Consider the following 15,001-nt stretch of genomic DNA (forward strand, 5'->3'; position numbering starts at 1 on the left):
TCAGTAACAGAGGAGGGAGAGGGAGTAGTAACAGAGAGTGACAGGGAGTAGTAACAGAGAGAGAGGGAGTAGTAACAGAGGAGGGAGAGGGAGTAGTAACAGGAGTGACAGGGAGTAGTAACAGAGGAGGGAGAAGGACAGTAGTAACAGAGGAGGGACAGGGAGTAGTAACAGAGGAGGGACAGGGAGTAGTAACAGAGGAGGGACAGGGAGTAGTAACAGAGGAGGGAGAGGGAGTAGTAACGGGAGGGAGAGGGAGTAGTAACAGAGGAGGGAGAGGGAAGTCGTACAAGAGGAGGGAAGGGAGTAGTCAACAGAGGACGGGAGACAGGGACGTCAGTAACAGAGGAGGGAGAGGGAGTAGTAACAGAGGAGGGAGAGGGAGTAGTAACGGGAGGGAGAGGGAGTAGTAACAGAGGAGGGAGAGGGAGTAGTAACAGAGGAGGGAGAGGGAGTAGTAACAGAGGAGGGAGAGGGAGTAGTAACAGAGGAGGGAGAGGGAGTAGTAACAGAGGAGGGAGAGGGGAGTAGTAACAGAGGAGGGAGAGGGAGTAGTAACAGAGGAGGGAGAGGGAGTAGTAACAGAGGGGGGAGAGGGAGTAGTAACAGAGGAGGGAGAGGGAGTAGTAACAGAGGAGGAGAGGGAGTAGTAACAGAGGAGGGAGAGGGAGTAGTAACAGAGGAGGGAGAGGGAGTAGTAACAGGAGTGACAGGAGTAGTAACAGGAGAGGGAGTAGTAACAGAGGAGGGAGAGGGAGTAGTAACAGGAGTGACAGGGAGTAGTAACAGAGGAGGGAGAGGCAGTAGTAACAGAGGAGGGACAGGGAGTAGTAACAGAGGAGGGACAGGGAGTAGTAACAGAGGAGGGAGAGGGAGTAGTAACAGAGGAGGAGAGGGAGTAGTAACGGGAGGGAGAGGGGAGTAGTACAGAGGAGGGAGAGGGAGTCGTAACAGAGGAGGGACAGGGAGTAGTAACAGAGGAGGGACAGGGAGTAGTAACAGAGGAGGGAGAGGGAGTAGTAACAGAGGAGGGAGAGGGAGTAGTAACGGAGAGGGAGAGGGAGTAGTAACAGAGGAGGGAGAGGGAGTAGTAACAGAGGAGGGAGAGGGAGTAGTAACAGAGGAGGGAGAGGGAGTAGTAACAGAGGAGGAGGGAGTAGTAACAGAGGAGGGAGAGGGAGTAGTAACAGAGGAGGGAGAGGAGAGTAGTAACAGAGGAGGGAGAGGGAGTAGTAACAGAGGAGGGAGAGGGAGTAGTAACAGAGGAGGGAGAGGGAGTAGTAACAGAGGAGGGAGAGGGAGTAGTAACAGAGGAGGGAGAGGGAGTAGTAACAGAGGAGGGAGAGGAGTAGTAACAGAGGGGGGAGAGGGAGTAGTAACAGAGGAGGGAGAGGGAGTAGTAACAGAGGAGGAGAGGGAGTAGTAACAGAGGAGGGAGAGGGAGTAGTAACAGAGGAGGGAGAGGAGAGTAGTAACAGGAGTGACAGGGAGTAGTAACAGGAGAGGGAGTAGTAACAGAGGAGGGAGAGGGAGTAGTAACAGGAGTGACAGGGAGTAGTAACAGAGGAGGGAGGAGCAGAGTAGTAACAGAGGAGGGACAGGGAGGTAGTAACAGAGGAGGGACAGGGAGTAGTAACAGAGGAGGGACAGGGAGTAGTAACAGAGGAGGGAGAGGGAGTAGTAACAGAGGAGGGAGAGGGAGTAGTAACGGGAGGAGAGAGGGAGTAAGTAACAGAGGCGGGAGAGGGAGTAGTAACAGAGGAGGGAGAGGGAGTAGTAACAGAGGAGGGAGAGGGAGTCGTAAACAGAGGAGGGACAGGGAGTAGTAACAGAGGAGGGACAGGAGTAGTAACAGAGGAGGGACAGGGAGTGGTAACAGAGGAGGGAGAGGGAGTAGGGGTACGACACCTTTTATTGGACCAACAGATAGTAGATATGTTACAAGCTTTCCCACCTCTCAGGGTAGGACCAGATGAAGGACCATGAGAGGTTGGAAAGCCTGTAACATATCAACTACTTGTTGTTCCAATAAAAGGTATTATACCCCTACTCCCTCTCCCTCCTCTGTTACTACTCCCTCTCCTCCTCTGTTACTACTCCCTCTCCCTCCTCTGTTACTACTCCTCTCCCTCCTCTGTTACTACTCCCTCCTCTGTTACTACTCCCTCTCCCTCCTCTGTTACTACTCCCTCTCCTCCTCTGTTACTACTCCCTCTCCCTCCTCTGTTACTACTCCCTCTCCCTCCTCTGTTACTACTCCCTCTCCCTCCTCTGTTACTACTCCCTCTCCTCTGTTACTACTCCCTCTCCCTCCTCTGTTACTACTCCCCTCTCCTCCTCTGTTACTGACTCCCTCTCCCTCCTCTGTTACTACTCCCTCTCCCTCCTCTGTTACTACTCCCTCTCCCTCCTCTGTTACTACTCCTCTCCCTCCTCTGTTACTACAATCTTCGAGCAAAGAAGAAATCCAATGTTTGTCCCATACACGGTGATCACCGGCCACGTCCCACCTCCGTCCCACCTCCGTCCACCTCCGTCCCACCTCCGTCCCACCTCCGTCCCACCTCCGTCCCACCTCCGTCCCACCTCCGTCCCACCTCCGTCCCACCCACGTTTCTGCAGAACCTCTAGGCATACTAGAAGTTAGAACTTCACCACTGATAATCATCGTGCGCTGAACCCATTGCGATCCGTTGCTGACCCCTCTGCTGGTGAAGGGGTTAAATGGACGGGCACGGTGTCCGTTGGGCCCCTGTTTTCAGTCCGTTTGCTGCGGCTCTGACCCCACTTGTCCCGTTGTGTATCAGAGGGAGGAGACCTGCGGCAGCCTGACCCTGCAACATCACATGCTGGAGCCCGTGCAGAGGATCCCCCGCTATGAGCTGCTCCTCACAGACTATCTCCTGAAGCTGCCCGAGGACTCGCGGGACCGGCACGATGCAGAGAGTACGGAGGGGGGGGGGGGGGGGGGTGGGGAGGGGCAGGGTGAACAGGGTGGGGGGTGAAGATATTCCATACGATTATTACCACTGCAGTGGCCTGGGGGTGTATAGGGCAAGCTGCAGTGGCCTGGGGTGTATAGGGCAAGCTGCAGTGGCCTTGGGGGTGTATAGGGCAAGCTGCAGTGGCCTGGGGGTGTATAGGGCAAGCTGCAGTGGCCTGGGGGTGTATAGGGCAAGCTGCAGTGGCCTGGGGGTGTATAGGGCAAGCTGCAGTGGCCTGGGGGTGTATAGGGCAAGCTGCAGTGGCCTGGGGGTGTATAGGGCAAGCTGCAGTGGCCTGGGGGTGTATAGGCAAGCTGCAGTGGCCTGGGGGTGTATAGGGCAAGCTGCAGTGGCCTGGGGGTGTATAGGGCAAGCTGCAGTGGCCTGGGGGTGTATAGGGCAAGCTGCAGTGGCCTGGGGGTGTATAGGGCAAGCTGCAGTGGCCTGGGGGTGTATAGGGCAAGCTGCAGTGGCTGGGGGTGTATAGGGCAAGCTGCAGTGGCCTGGGGGTGTATAGGGCAAGCTGCAGTGGCCTGGGGTTGTATAGGGCAAGCTGCAGTGGCCTGGGGGTGTATAGGGCAAGCTGCAGTGGCCTGGGGGTGTATAGGGCAAGCTGCAGTGGCCTGGGGGTGTATAGAGCAAGCTGCAGTGGCCTGGGGGTGTACAGGGCAAGCTGCAGTGGCCTGGGGTGTACAGGGCAAGCTGCAGTGGCCTGGGGGTGTATAGGGCAAGCTGCAGTGGCCTGGGGGTGTATAGGGCAAGCTGCAGTGGCCTGGGGGTGTATAGGGCAAGCTGCAGTGGCCTGGGGTGTATAGGGCAAGCTGCAGTGGCCTGGGGGTGTATAGGGCAAGCTGCAGTGGCCTGGGGGTGTATAGGGCAAGCTGCAGTGGCCTGGGGGTGTATAGGGCAAGCTGCAGTGGCCTGGGGGTGTATAGGGCAAGCTGCAGTGGCCTGGGGGTGTATAGGGCAAGCTGCAGTGGCCTGGGGGTGTATAGGGCAAGCTGCAGTGGCCTGGGGGTGTATAGGGCAAGCTGCAGTGGCCTGGGGGTGTATAGGGCAAGCTGCAGTGGCTGGGGGTGTATAGGGCAAGCTGCAGTGGCCTGGGGGTGTATAGGGCAAGCTGCAGTGGCCTGGGGGTGTATAGGGCAAGCTGCAGTGGCCTGGGGTTGTATAGGGCAAGCTGCAGTGGCCTGGGGGTGTATAGGGCAAGCTGCAGTGGCCTGGGGTGTATAGGGCAAGCTGCAGTGGCCTGGGGGTGTATAGAGCAAGCTGCAGTGGCCTGGGGGTGTACAGGCAAGCTGCAGTGGCCTGGGGGTGTATAGGGCAAGCTGCAGTGGCCTGGGGTGTATAGGGCAAGCTGCAGTGGCCTGGGGGTGTATAGGGCAAGCTGCAGTGGCCTGGGGGTGTATAGGGCAAGCTGCAGTGGCCTGGGGGTGTATAGGGCAAGCTGCAGTGGCCTGGGGGTGTATAGGGCAAGCTGCAGTGGCCTGGGGGTGTATAGGGCAAGCTGCAGTGGCCTGGGGGTGTATAGGGCAAGCTGCAGTGGCCTGGGGGGTGTATAGGGCAAGCTGCAGTGGCCTGGGGGTGTATAGGGCAAGCTGCAGTGGCCTGGGGGTGTATAGGGCAAGCTGCAGTGGCCTGGGGGTGTATAGGGCAAGCTGCAGTGGCCTGGGGTTGTATAGGGCAAGCTGCAGTGGCCTGGGGGTGTATAGGGCAAGCTGCAGTGGCCTGGGGTGTATAGGGCAAGCTGCAGTGGCCTGGGGGTGTATAGAGCAAGCTGCAGTGGCCTGGGGGTGTACAGGGCAAGCTGCAGTGGCCTGGGGGTGTATAGGGCAAGCTGCAGTGGCCTGGGGGTGTATAGGGCAAGCTGCAGTGGCCTGGGGGTGTATAGGGCAAGCTGCAGTGGCCTGGGGGTGTATAGGGCAAGCTGCAGTGGCCTGGGGGTGTATAGGGCAAGCTGCAGTGGCCTGGGGGTGTATAGGGCAAGCTGCAGTGGCCTGGGGGTGTATAGGGCAAGCTGCAGTGGCCTGGGGGTGTATAGGGCAAGCTGCAGTGGCCTGGGGGTGTATAGGGCAAGCTGTAGTGGCCTGGGGGTGTATAGGGCAAGCTGCAGTGGCCTGGGGGTGTATAGGGCAAGCTGCAGTGGCCTGGGGGTGTATAGGGCAAGCTGCAGTAACCCCTTGTTCTTGCAGAGTCCTGGAGCTGATTGCTACAGCGGCTGAACACTCGAATGCGGCAATAAGGAAATGGTGAGAGCCCTTCCTACTGCAGATAGCAAGGCAATGAACTTCTCCTCTTCACTTCTCATGCACCTTCCCCTTCTCTCCCCAATTCCCGCCCACCTCCCTCACGTCCTGATGAAGTCTCTCCCCTCTCCCCCACCTCAGGAACGCATGCACAAGCTTCTGAAGTTTACGAGCTCCTGGGCGGAGAGGAGGACATTGTGAGCCCCACAAACGAACTGATAAAGGAAGGTCACATCCTGAAGCTGTCAGCCAAGAACGGCACCACCCAGGACCGATACCGATCATACTGGTGAGCGGGTATCACCCACTTCCACGGGCATCGGAGGGAGCCGGCGAGGGTAGGGCTAAAGCAGAAGCAGATGTAGTCCTCACCCAATGGCAGGGACTAACTGGACATAGGACAACTCGGACTGTATCCGATGTCAGCCGAGGTCACAGGTCCCTTCTGTCTGTGTCTCGAGATGGACACATTTTTTCACCAACGTTTTTTGAACATTCACTAAATCACTGAAGTTTTTTTGGGGGGAAAAAACACCCTATTTTTTTCATTATTATTATTACAACATGTAACATTTGTGAATATTTAAAAATTTGAGGGGGAAATGTAAACATCAGTGAATAGTCTAAAGAAAAAAAATATATATATATTTTAAGTAAAATAGCCAATATTTAAAAAGTTTTTGAAAAAATACAAAAAGTAAATAACTCTGCAACGTTTGACATTTTGACCTGAAAGTTCCTTCTGGATTTCCCAATGTTTTGAAAATGTAAATAACCTGCAAAGTCATTTGGACACATTCACTCATCTCTGCGTCACCCTGCGACGGGGCACACCGCCGCGATGGGGACAGGTCCCTGCTGTCTGTGTCACCCTGATATAGGAGGGACAGTGTCCCTGCCACGGGGACAGTGTCCCTGCACGGGGACACGTCGATCCCGGCACCCGGAGAAGGATTAGATTCTGAGCGCGGCGCTCCCACTTTAATAAAGAAATCCATATGTATTTGAACTTGCGTCGGACGATCGATGCTACGGCCGCTTCTTCGGCCGTTTCAAGGTCCATCGTCGGATGTAAATTCGAATTGATTTCTTTATCCGCCGGCGTGCCGCCTCACTTAACCGGTCGCTATGTTATACACGCTGTGTGTGACTCGGCACCGTTGTACATGTGTTTTCAGTTTAATGACCGGCTGCTGTATTGCGTTCCTAAGCTGCGTCTGATTGGTCAGAAGTACGGCGTGCGAGCGAGGATAGATGTGGATGGGATGGAGGTGAGTGAGGAGGGTGTCCGGTAACGGTCAGACAGCCGGTGACCTCAGGGGTTCTGTGAATCTGTAGGGCTCCAGTTAAAGTGAAATACAGCCTTATAGATATACTCATGTACATACCTACATATATGTATATAAACATACATAAGAAAAGAAAATACGTGATACTATAACACCCATAAACATAGAAATACATATAAGTGCATATAAAGTGCATGATAGACCAATAATTTGAAGTAAAATCACACGCACACACGGTACAGGCGGCGTATGAGACACGCAGCGCAGTGACGGTCTGACGTGGCTTCGAACTGGCGTGTTCAGCTTCCGGTGCGACAAACCTGCGCTCCCAGGTCGCCCGTAACCTTCCTCCTTCTCCTGCAGCTGAAGCACAGCAGCACCCCCAACCTGACGCGGACTTTCCTGGTGTCTGGGAAGCAGCGATCCCTGGAGCTGCAAGCCAGGTATACACGTCACGCTACGGAGCCTGGATGGGGCAGGATCAGGGATGAACACACACACACACACACACACTACACACACACACACACACACACACACACACACACACACTGATCTCTACACCCAACCTCTCAACCTTTATTCTTCGTCCTAATTGTACAGCAGAGGAATTAGGCCCCACCCCCCTCCTCCCTCATTCTTGTATATGTGTGCCTCACTATATAGTGGTGCTGGGTATCGCTATATAACCCCAGTGTTTTGGAAGAATCTGAGCAGTATGTTTCTTGCTTTTCAGAACCGAAGACGAGAAAAAGGACTGGATTCAGGTGAGGGGAAAACCCCATAACCGGCGGTGACTGCGCCATGCGAGGGGGGCGGGTCAGAGCCCAGGGCGCTGGGGTAAATGTACCAAGACATTTTGGGGGCAAAAGAACGCAAATCTAAATGTATCAAAGAAATGACCCATATTGATCTCAATAGGATTTTGTTATCAAAGAGATAAAAGGGATGGGCAATATTCACCAGATAAGATTTTAAATTACACAGACCAAAAGGAAAGAGAAATATATCAGAGAAGGGACTTTTTTCTAAGGATAACCGTTGGCTTGCTCCGTGGGGTCTGTCCCGTTATCTTGTTTCTCGCTCGCAGGCGGTGGAGGCCACGATAAGCCGCCACGAGCAGGCGATGGAGAACTTCAAACTGGTCAACTCCTCCCATCGGGATGACGAGGCGACGCCCCCAAACTCGCCGGTAACCACAGCAACGGGAGAGAAGAAGGGGGGTGGGGGGAGAGAGAAGGAAGAACGGACTGAGGAAGGAAGGGAGAGCTGAAAAGGATGGAGGGGAGAGAAATGAGAGAAAAAGAGGGGAGAGGAGGAGGGGAGAGGAGAAGAGAAGCGAGGGGAGAGAGGGGATAAGAAAGAACAGACTGAGAAAGGAAGGGAGAAATCAAAAGGATAGAGGGGGGGAGAGGAGGAGATAGGATGGGAGAGAGAAAAGAGAAGGGAGACAGAAAGGAGGGAAGGAAGAGACAAAAGGGGGAGAAGAGGAGTCGGTGAGCGTGAGAGAAGCACGAGGGAGGAAAGGAGAAGAGAAAGGAGAGACAGACGTACAGGAGACTGGTGAGACAGACAGAAGTAGGCGGGGGGAGGGGGCAGGTTTCCTGGTCCGTCTCATGACCCTGCGGCCCTTCACAGAACACGGACCTGGGCAGACGGGCGCCGACCCCCATTCGGGAGAAGGAAGTGACCATGTGCATGAAATGCCAGGAAGCGTTAATTCCATCACCAAGAGGAGGCACCACTGCAAGGCCTGCGGGCATGTGAGCAACCCCTCTCCTTCCTAATCCTGGGACAGGTAGGAATGCAGCCCTGCTACTAACGGGCATCTGTGCAGCCACCTCTGGGGGGGGGGGCAGCTGGAGCTCTGGCGCCCTCCAGAGGTAAGAAGAGGAAATAGAACCATCAATATTTTTGTTGCTCCCCGGCAACTTCTCTTCCCTACTCAATATTGCTCCCACCTGGCAGTACACTCATTTAAGAACATGTGTCCTCCCTAAATATATAAGGGGATTACTTTTACTAAGTGGCCCCCAGGTAAGGCCCTCTACCCTATCCTTGCAGTTGCCCCCTGTGATTTTTGCTGCCCCCTCTCTTGTGTTCCAGGTGGTTTGTGGAAAGTGCTCCGAGTTTCGGGCCCGACTTGTGTACGACAATAACCGCACAAACCGAGTGTGTGTGGACTGTTACAGCACTCTGCACGGCTCCTGTCCAGCCCAGGGTACACCCCGCACACCCCGCAGCGAGGAAATCCATCTTAGAGGTATCCCACTGCACCCTGAGACTGTCCCTCCCACTGCAGGGTGACACACGGAGCCTATAACCCAATGAGACTGTCCCTCCCACTGCAGGGTGACACACGGAGCCTATAACCAATGAGACTGTCCCTCCCACTGCAGGGTGACACACGGAGCCTATAACCCACTGAGACTGTCCCTCCCACTGCAGGGTGACACAAGGATCCTATAACCCAATGAGACTGTCCCTCCCACTGCAGGGTGACACAAGGAGCCTATAACCCACTGAGACTGTCCTCCTACTGCAGGGTGACACAAGGAGCCTATAACCCACTGAGACTGTCCCTCCCACTGCAGGGTGACACCGGAGCCTATAACCCAATGAGACTGGCCCTCCCACTGCAGGGTGACACAAGGAGCCTATAACCCACTGAGACTGTCCCTCCTACTGCAGGGTGACACAAGGAGCCTATAACCCACTGAGACTGTCCCTCCTACTGCAGGGTGACACAAGGAGCCTATAACCCAATGAGACTGTCTGTCCCACTGCAGGGTGACACAGAGCCTATAACCCAATGAGACTGTCCCTCCCACTGCAGGGTGACACAAGGAGCCTATAACCCAATGAGACTGTCCCTCCCACTGCAGGGTGACACAAGGAGCCTATACCCAATGAGACTGTCCCTCCACTGCAGGGTGACACAAGGAGCCTATAACCCAATGAGACTGGAGACTGTCCCTCCCACTGCAGGGTGACACAAGGAGCCTATAACCCAATGAGACTGTCCCTCCACTGCAGGGTGACACAAGGATCCTATAACCCAATGAGACCGTCCTCCCACTGCAGGGTGACACAAGAGCCTATAACCCAATGAGACCGTCCCTCCCACTGCAGGGTGACAAGGAGCCTATAACCCAATGAGACTGTCCCTCCCACTGCAGGGTGACACAAGGAGCCTATAACCCAATGAGACTGTCCCTCCCACTGCAGGGTGACACAGGATCCTATAACCCAATGAGACCTGTCCCTCCCACTGGAGGGTGACACAAGGAGCCTATAACCCATTGAGACTGTCCCTCCCACTGCAGGGTGACACGGTGACACACGGAGCCTATAACCCACTGAGACTGTCCCTCCCACTGCAGGGTGACACACAGAGCCTATAACCCAATGAGACTGTCCCTCCCACTGCAGGGTGACACACAGAGCCTATAACCCAATGAGACTGTCCCTCCCACTGCAGGGGTGACACACAGAGCCTATAACCCAATGAGACTGTCCCTCCCACTGCAGGGTGACACGGTGACAAGGATACAGAAGGGACGTCTGACGTCCTTTTGCTAATAACAGAGCAATATTTTCAATCCCCCCACCACACACTCTTCCCCCCCCCCCCACCACACACTCTTCCCCCCCCCCCACCACACACTCTTCCCCCCCCCACCACACACTCATTCGACCCCCCCCCCCCACCACACACTCTTATTCCCCCCCTCACACAATGCCCCCCCCCCTTTCCACACACACACCAATAATTTGACGGGGGGGGGGGGGTGGCGCCAATTAAAGTTAGAGCTCGACTTTCGAGCTGGGACCCTGCAGCCAATACTGGACAATTATGCGTCCCAACAGCCTTTTTAGGGGCAATCTCCTATACACAGGACGTCCAGCTACTTTATCTTATCCCCCCAGTGTGACCGTGACTAAGGACACCACTGAGTCTGCCCACTGCGTGATGACATCATGAGTAACAGAGGAGTAGGGGGGTGAGGCCTTTTACATACAAGTAGTTATGTTACAGGCTTTCCCACCTCTCGGGGTCGGGGTAGGACCCGATGAAGGACCCTGAGAGGTTGGAAAGCCTGTAACATCAACTACTTGTTAGTCCATTAAAAAGGTGTTATACCCCTACTCTCTCCTCTGTTACTACTCCCTCTCCCTCCTCTGTTACTACTCCCTCTCCCTCCTCTGTTACTACTCCCTCTCCCTCCTCTGTTACTACTCCCTCTCCTCCTCTGTTACTCCCTCTCCCTCCTCTTACTACTCCCTCTCCCTCCTCTGTTACTACTCCCTCTCCCTCCTCTGTTTACTACTCCCTCTCCCTCCTCTGTTACTACTCCTCTCCCTCCTCTGTTACTACTCCCTCTCCCTCCTCTGTTACTACTCCCTCTCCCTCCTCTGTTACTACTCCCTCTCCCTACTCTGTTACTACTCCCTCTCCTACTCTGTTACTACTCTCTCCCTCCTCTGTTACTACTCCTCTCCCTCTCTTACTACTCCTCTCCCTCCTCTACTACTCCCTCTCCCTCCTCTGTTACTACTCCCTCTCCCTCCTCTGTTACTACTCCCTCTCCCTCCTCTGTTACTACTCCCTCTCCCTCCTCTGTTACTACTCCCTCTCCCTCCTCTGTTACTACTCCCTCTCCCTCCTCTGTTACTACTCCTCTCCCTCCTCTGTACTACTCTCCTCTCCCTCCTCTGTTACTACTCCCTCTCCCTCCTCTGTTACTACATGGAATACGGACCAGCCCGGCTCCCCCCGTCTCTGCCTGCCTGGTATAATAGACATGAGATATATATGATATATTTATATATATCACTGTATATGGATGTAGAGACCAAGGGGCCAGTTAATCGTTATGTCAGTCTGAACCGACCCGAGTCACCGTGACCCAGATGGCTTATTGGGCGTCACTTTGCGCGCCCCCGTGTGCGCGGTGTGTATTGCGGCGCTCACGCGGTGCCTCTCCTGCAGAAACAGGCTTCGGTGGCGGCAGAGCACAGCGTGCTGTGCAGTTACATGCATTATATGGAGAAGGGGGCCAAGAGCTGGCACAAGGGCTGGTTCGTCATCCCACAAAATGAGCCCCTGGTGCTGTACATCTACGGAGCCCCCCAGGTACGGAACCTACAGCGCGACGCTCTGCGGGGAAGGGGTTACACAGCCATGCACTGCAGGGAAGGGGTTACACAGCGACGCTCTGTGGTAGAAGGGGTTACACAGCGACGCTCTGCGGGGAAGGGGTTACACAGCGACGCTCTGCGGGGAAGGGGTTACACAGCGACGCTCTGGCAGGGAAGGGGTTACACAGCGACGCTCTGGCAGGGATGGGGTTACACAGCGACGCTCTGGCAGGGAAGGGGTTACACAGCGACGCTCCCATGTCAGACCAGGTGACCTGACGCTGCCTCCTCTCTCGCCCTCAGGATGTGAAGGCTCAGCGTAGCATCCCTCTGATCGGGTTCGAGGTGACCCCACCGGAGCAGGGCGAGCGCTCGGACCGCAGACATGTATTCAAGATCAGTCAGAGCAAGCTGCGGTTCTACTTCAGCCCCGAGACGGAGGAGCTGCAGCGGAGCTGGGTCAGCACTTTGTCCCGGGCCAGCCGGGGAGAAGACTGCACCACCAGTGCCCTGCTACTGGAGGCCGACGAGGAGAGTGAAGCAGCAGCAGCAGGGGAGGCCCTGGGGGACACCTGAGGAAGGAGCTTGGACTAATCCATTACACTCCCCCAGGGGACACCTGAGGAAGGAGCTTGGACTAATCCATTACACTCCCCCAAAGGACACCTGAGGAAGGAGCTTGGACTAATCCATTACACTCCCCCAAAGGTCCACCTGAGGAAGGAGCTTGGACTAATCCATTACACTCCCCCAGGGGACACCTGAGGAAGGAGCTTGGACTAATCCATTACACTCCCCCAGGGGACACCTGAGGAAGTGGCTTGGACTGATCCATCACATTGTTTGCAGGGGACATTGGAGAATGTGAGGCTGGACTCACCCTCCACAGTCCCACCTGGGGAGGGCTGGACTCACCCATAGTACTTCCATGTTCTGGGAGGCACCTGTAAGGAGTAGGGCTGGACTCACCCATCGCAAACCTGGGGGACGCCTGAAGAAGTGATCTGACCCTTTACTGCCCGACCCTGGGGACACCTGGAAAGGGTAGGGCCGAACTGACCCATCACAACCCAATGGGGGAGAGGGACCCCTGAGGACATATGGGCTGGACTGACCCATTAAGACCACCTCATCAGATTGACAGGTGCCACCTCCCTCCAGAACTCAGACCCAAAACTGGCACTTTTTCATCTTTTTATATTTTATGTATTATAATTATTTTAATTATATTTAGCAAACACTTTTTTTGGTTCCCTCCCTGTCGTGGGACCTCGTGTTCCCGTTACTCGTGTTCCCGTTACTCGTGTTCCCGTTACTCCTGTTCACAGCAGAGTACGATTTGTTGCTGGCTGTAGGTAACCATTCCCAAATCGGTGCCCCTGCCCCCAGTCAAGGTGTGAGGTCTGTGTAGTGTGGGGGGGGGGGGGGGGGGGGTGGGACTATGATAATTAACCCTCAGCATAGTGTGTGCTGTGATATGTACACGGACACGTGTGTGTGTGCATGCGCCATCGACTCATGTACACCTTGACACTTGTATGTACTCTTTGTTTTGTACACACCTGTGACCTCCCTTTCCCACTGTCACACACACACACACACACACACAGTCACACACACCCACAGTCACACACACTGACACACACACAACACTGAGGCTCACACCAGGACGATCCCGTCATGGAATAAAAAAAACTTTCCCCTTCCAGGGAACCTCTTCCTTTAAAAGATGTGTGTTCGTAGCAATGATTACGGCGACCCCTGCTCCCGTGGCAATGATTACGGTGACGCCTGCTCCCGTGGCAATGATTACGGTGACCCCTGCTCCCGTGGCAATGATTACGGCGACGCCTGCTCCCGTGGCAATGATTACGGCGACGCCTGCTCCCGTAGCAATGATTACGGCGACGCCTGCTCCCGTAGCAATGATTACGGCGACGCCTGCTCCCGTAGCAATGATTACGGCGACGCCTGCTCCCGTAGCAATGATTACGGCGACGCCTGCTCCCGTAGCAATGATTACGGCGACGCCTGCTCCCGTAGCAATGATTACGGCGACGCCTGCTCCCGTAGCAATTATTACGGCGACGCCTGCTCCCGTAGCAATTATTGCGGCGACGCCTGCTCCCGCAGCAATGATTACGGTGACGCCTGCTCCCGCAGCAATGATTACGGTGACGCCTGCTCCAACGGGCTGAAATTACTCTGAGATAAGGGGAGGACAGGCTTTATCTGTACACTCTGATTACATCTACTGGGTGCAGAAGTCACACATACCTAGTGTGGAAAATAAGTGTGTGTGTGTGTGTAGAGGTATGCACACATGCGTGTCTATACATGTAGCACATACATATATAAACCAGTTGTGTCTATATACACAAACCCGTCTTTCAATACTGTGACCAACATCTCCAGCAGCAAAGCGCTGATCTCCGCCGGAGCGCACGGTGCGTCCCGGTCACTGCGCTGATCTCTGGCGCACACGGTGCGTCCCGGTCACTGCGCTGATCTCAGCCGGAGCACACGGTGCGTCCCGGTCACTGCGCTGATCTCAGCCGGAGCACACGGTGCGTCCCGGTCACTGCGCTGATCTCTGGCGCACACGGTGCGTCCCGGTCACTGCGCTGATCTCAGCCGGAGCGCACGTGCGTCCCGGTCACTGCGCTGATCTCAGCCGGAGCGCACGTGCGTCCCGGTCACTGCGCTGATCTCAGGCGGAGCGCACGGTGCGTCCCGGTCACTGCGCTGATCTCAGCCGGAGCGCACGTGCGTCCCGGTCACTGCGCTGATCTCAGCCGGAGCGCACGTGCGTCCCGGTCACTGCGCTGATCTCAGGCGGAGCGCACGGTGCGTCCCGGTCACTGCGCTGATCTCAGCCGGAGCACACGGTGCGTCCCGGTCACTGCGCTGATCTCAGCCGGAGCGCACGGTGCGTCCTGGTCACTGCTCTGAGCCGGAGCGCACGTGCGTCCCGGTCACTGCGCTGATCTCAGCCGGAGCGCACGTGCGTCCCGGTCACTGCGCTGATCTCAGCCGGAGGGCACGTGCGTCCCGGTCACTGCGCTGATCTCAGCCGGAGCGCACTTGCGTCCCTGTGCTGATCTCAGCCGGAGCGCACGTGCGTCCCGGTCACTGCGCTGATCTCAGGCGGAGCGCACAGTGCGTCCCGGTCACTGCGCTGATCTCAGCCGGAGCACACGGTGCGTCCCGGTCACTACGCTGATCTCAGCCGGAGCGCACGTGCGTCCCGGTCACTGCGCTGATCTCAGCCGGAGCACACGGTGCGTCCAGGTCACTGCGCTGATCTCAGCCGGAGCGCACGGTGCGTCCTGGTCACTGC

The 15,001-nt window shown here is 55.8% G+C and overlaps 1 protein-coding gene across 1 annotated transcript; it reads left to right on the top strand.

Annotated features, from left to right (window-relative positions):
• Window positions 1–2,684: 2,684 nt before the first annotated feature.
• FGD1 (FYVE, RhoGEF and PH domain containing 1) lies at window positions 2,685–12,904 on the top strand (the record flags this gene model as incomplete). The annotated part of the gene is given in 16 exon segments (XM_075579518.1): window positions 2,685–2,946; window positions 5,179–5,231; window positions 5,369–5,393; window positions 5,396–5,508; window positions 5,511–5,519; window positions 6,409–6,501; window positions 6,883–6,962; window positions 7,256–7,286; window positions 7,610–7,711; window positions 8,158–8,233; window positions 8,236–8,282; window positions 8,626–8,728; window positions 8,731–8,760; window positions 8,763–8,782; window positions 11,513–11,656; window positions 11,965–12,904. Coding segments are annotated over 16 exon segments (1,461 nt in total), but the record flags the coding sequence as incomplete, so codon positions are not given.
• Between the last annotated feature and the right edge of the window lie 2,097 nt (window positions 12,905–15,001).

This window comes from Ascaphus truei, chromosome 21 (assembly GCF_040206685.1).
Source record: "Ascaphus truei isolate aAscTru1 chromosome 21, aAscTru1.hap1, whole genome shotgun sequence".
In the NCBI taxonomy this organism is placed as follows: Eukaryota; Metazoa; Chordata; class Amphibia; order Anura; family Ascaphidae; genus Ascaphus; species Ascaphus truei.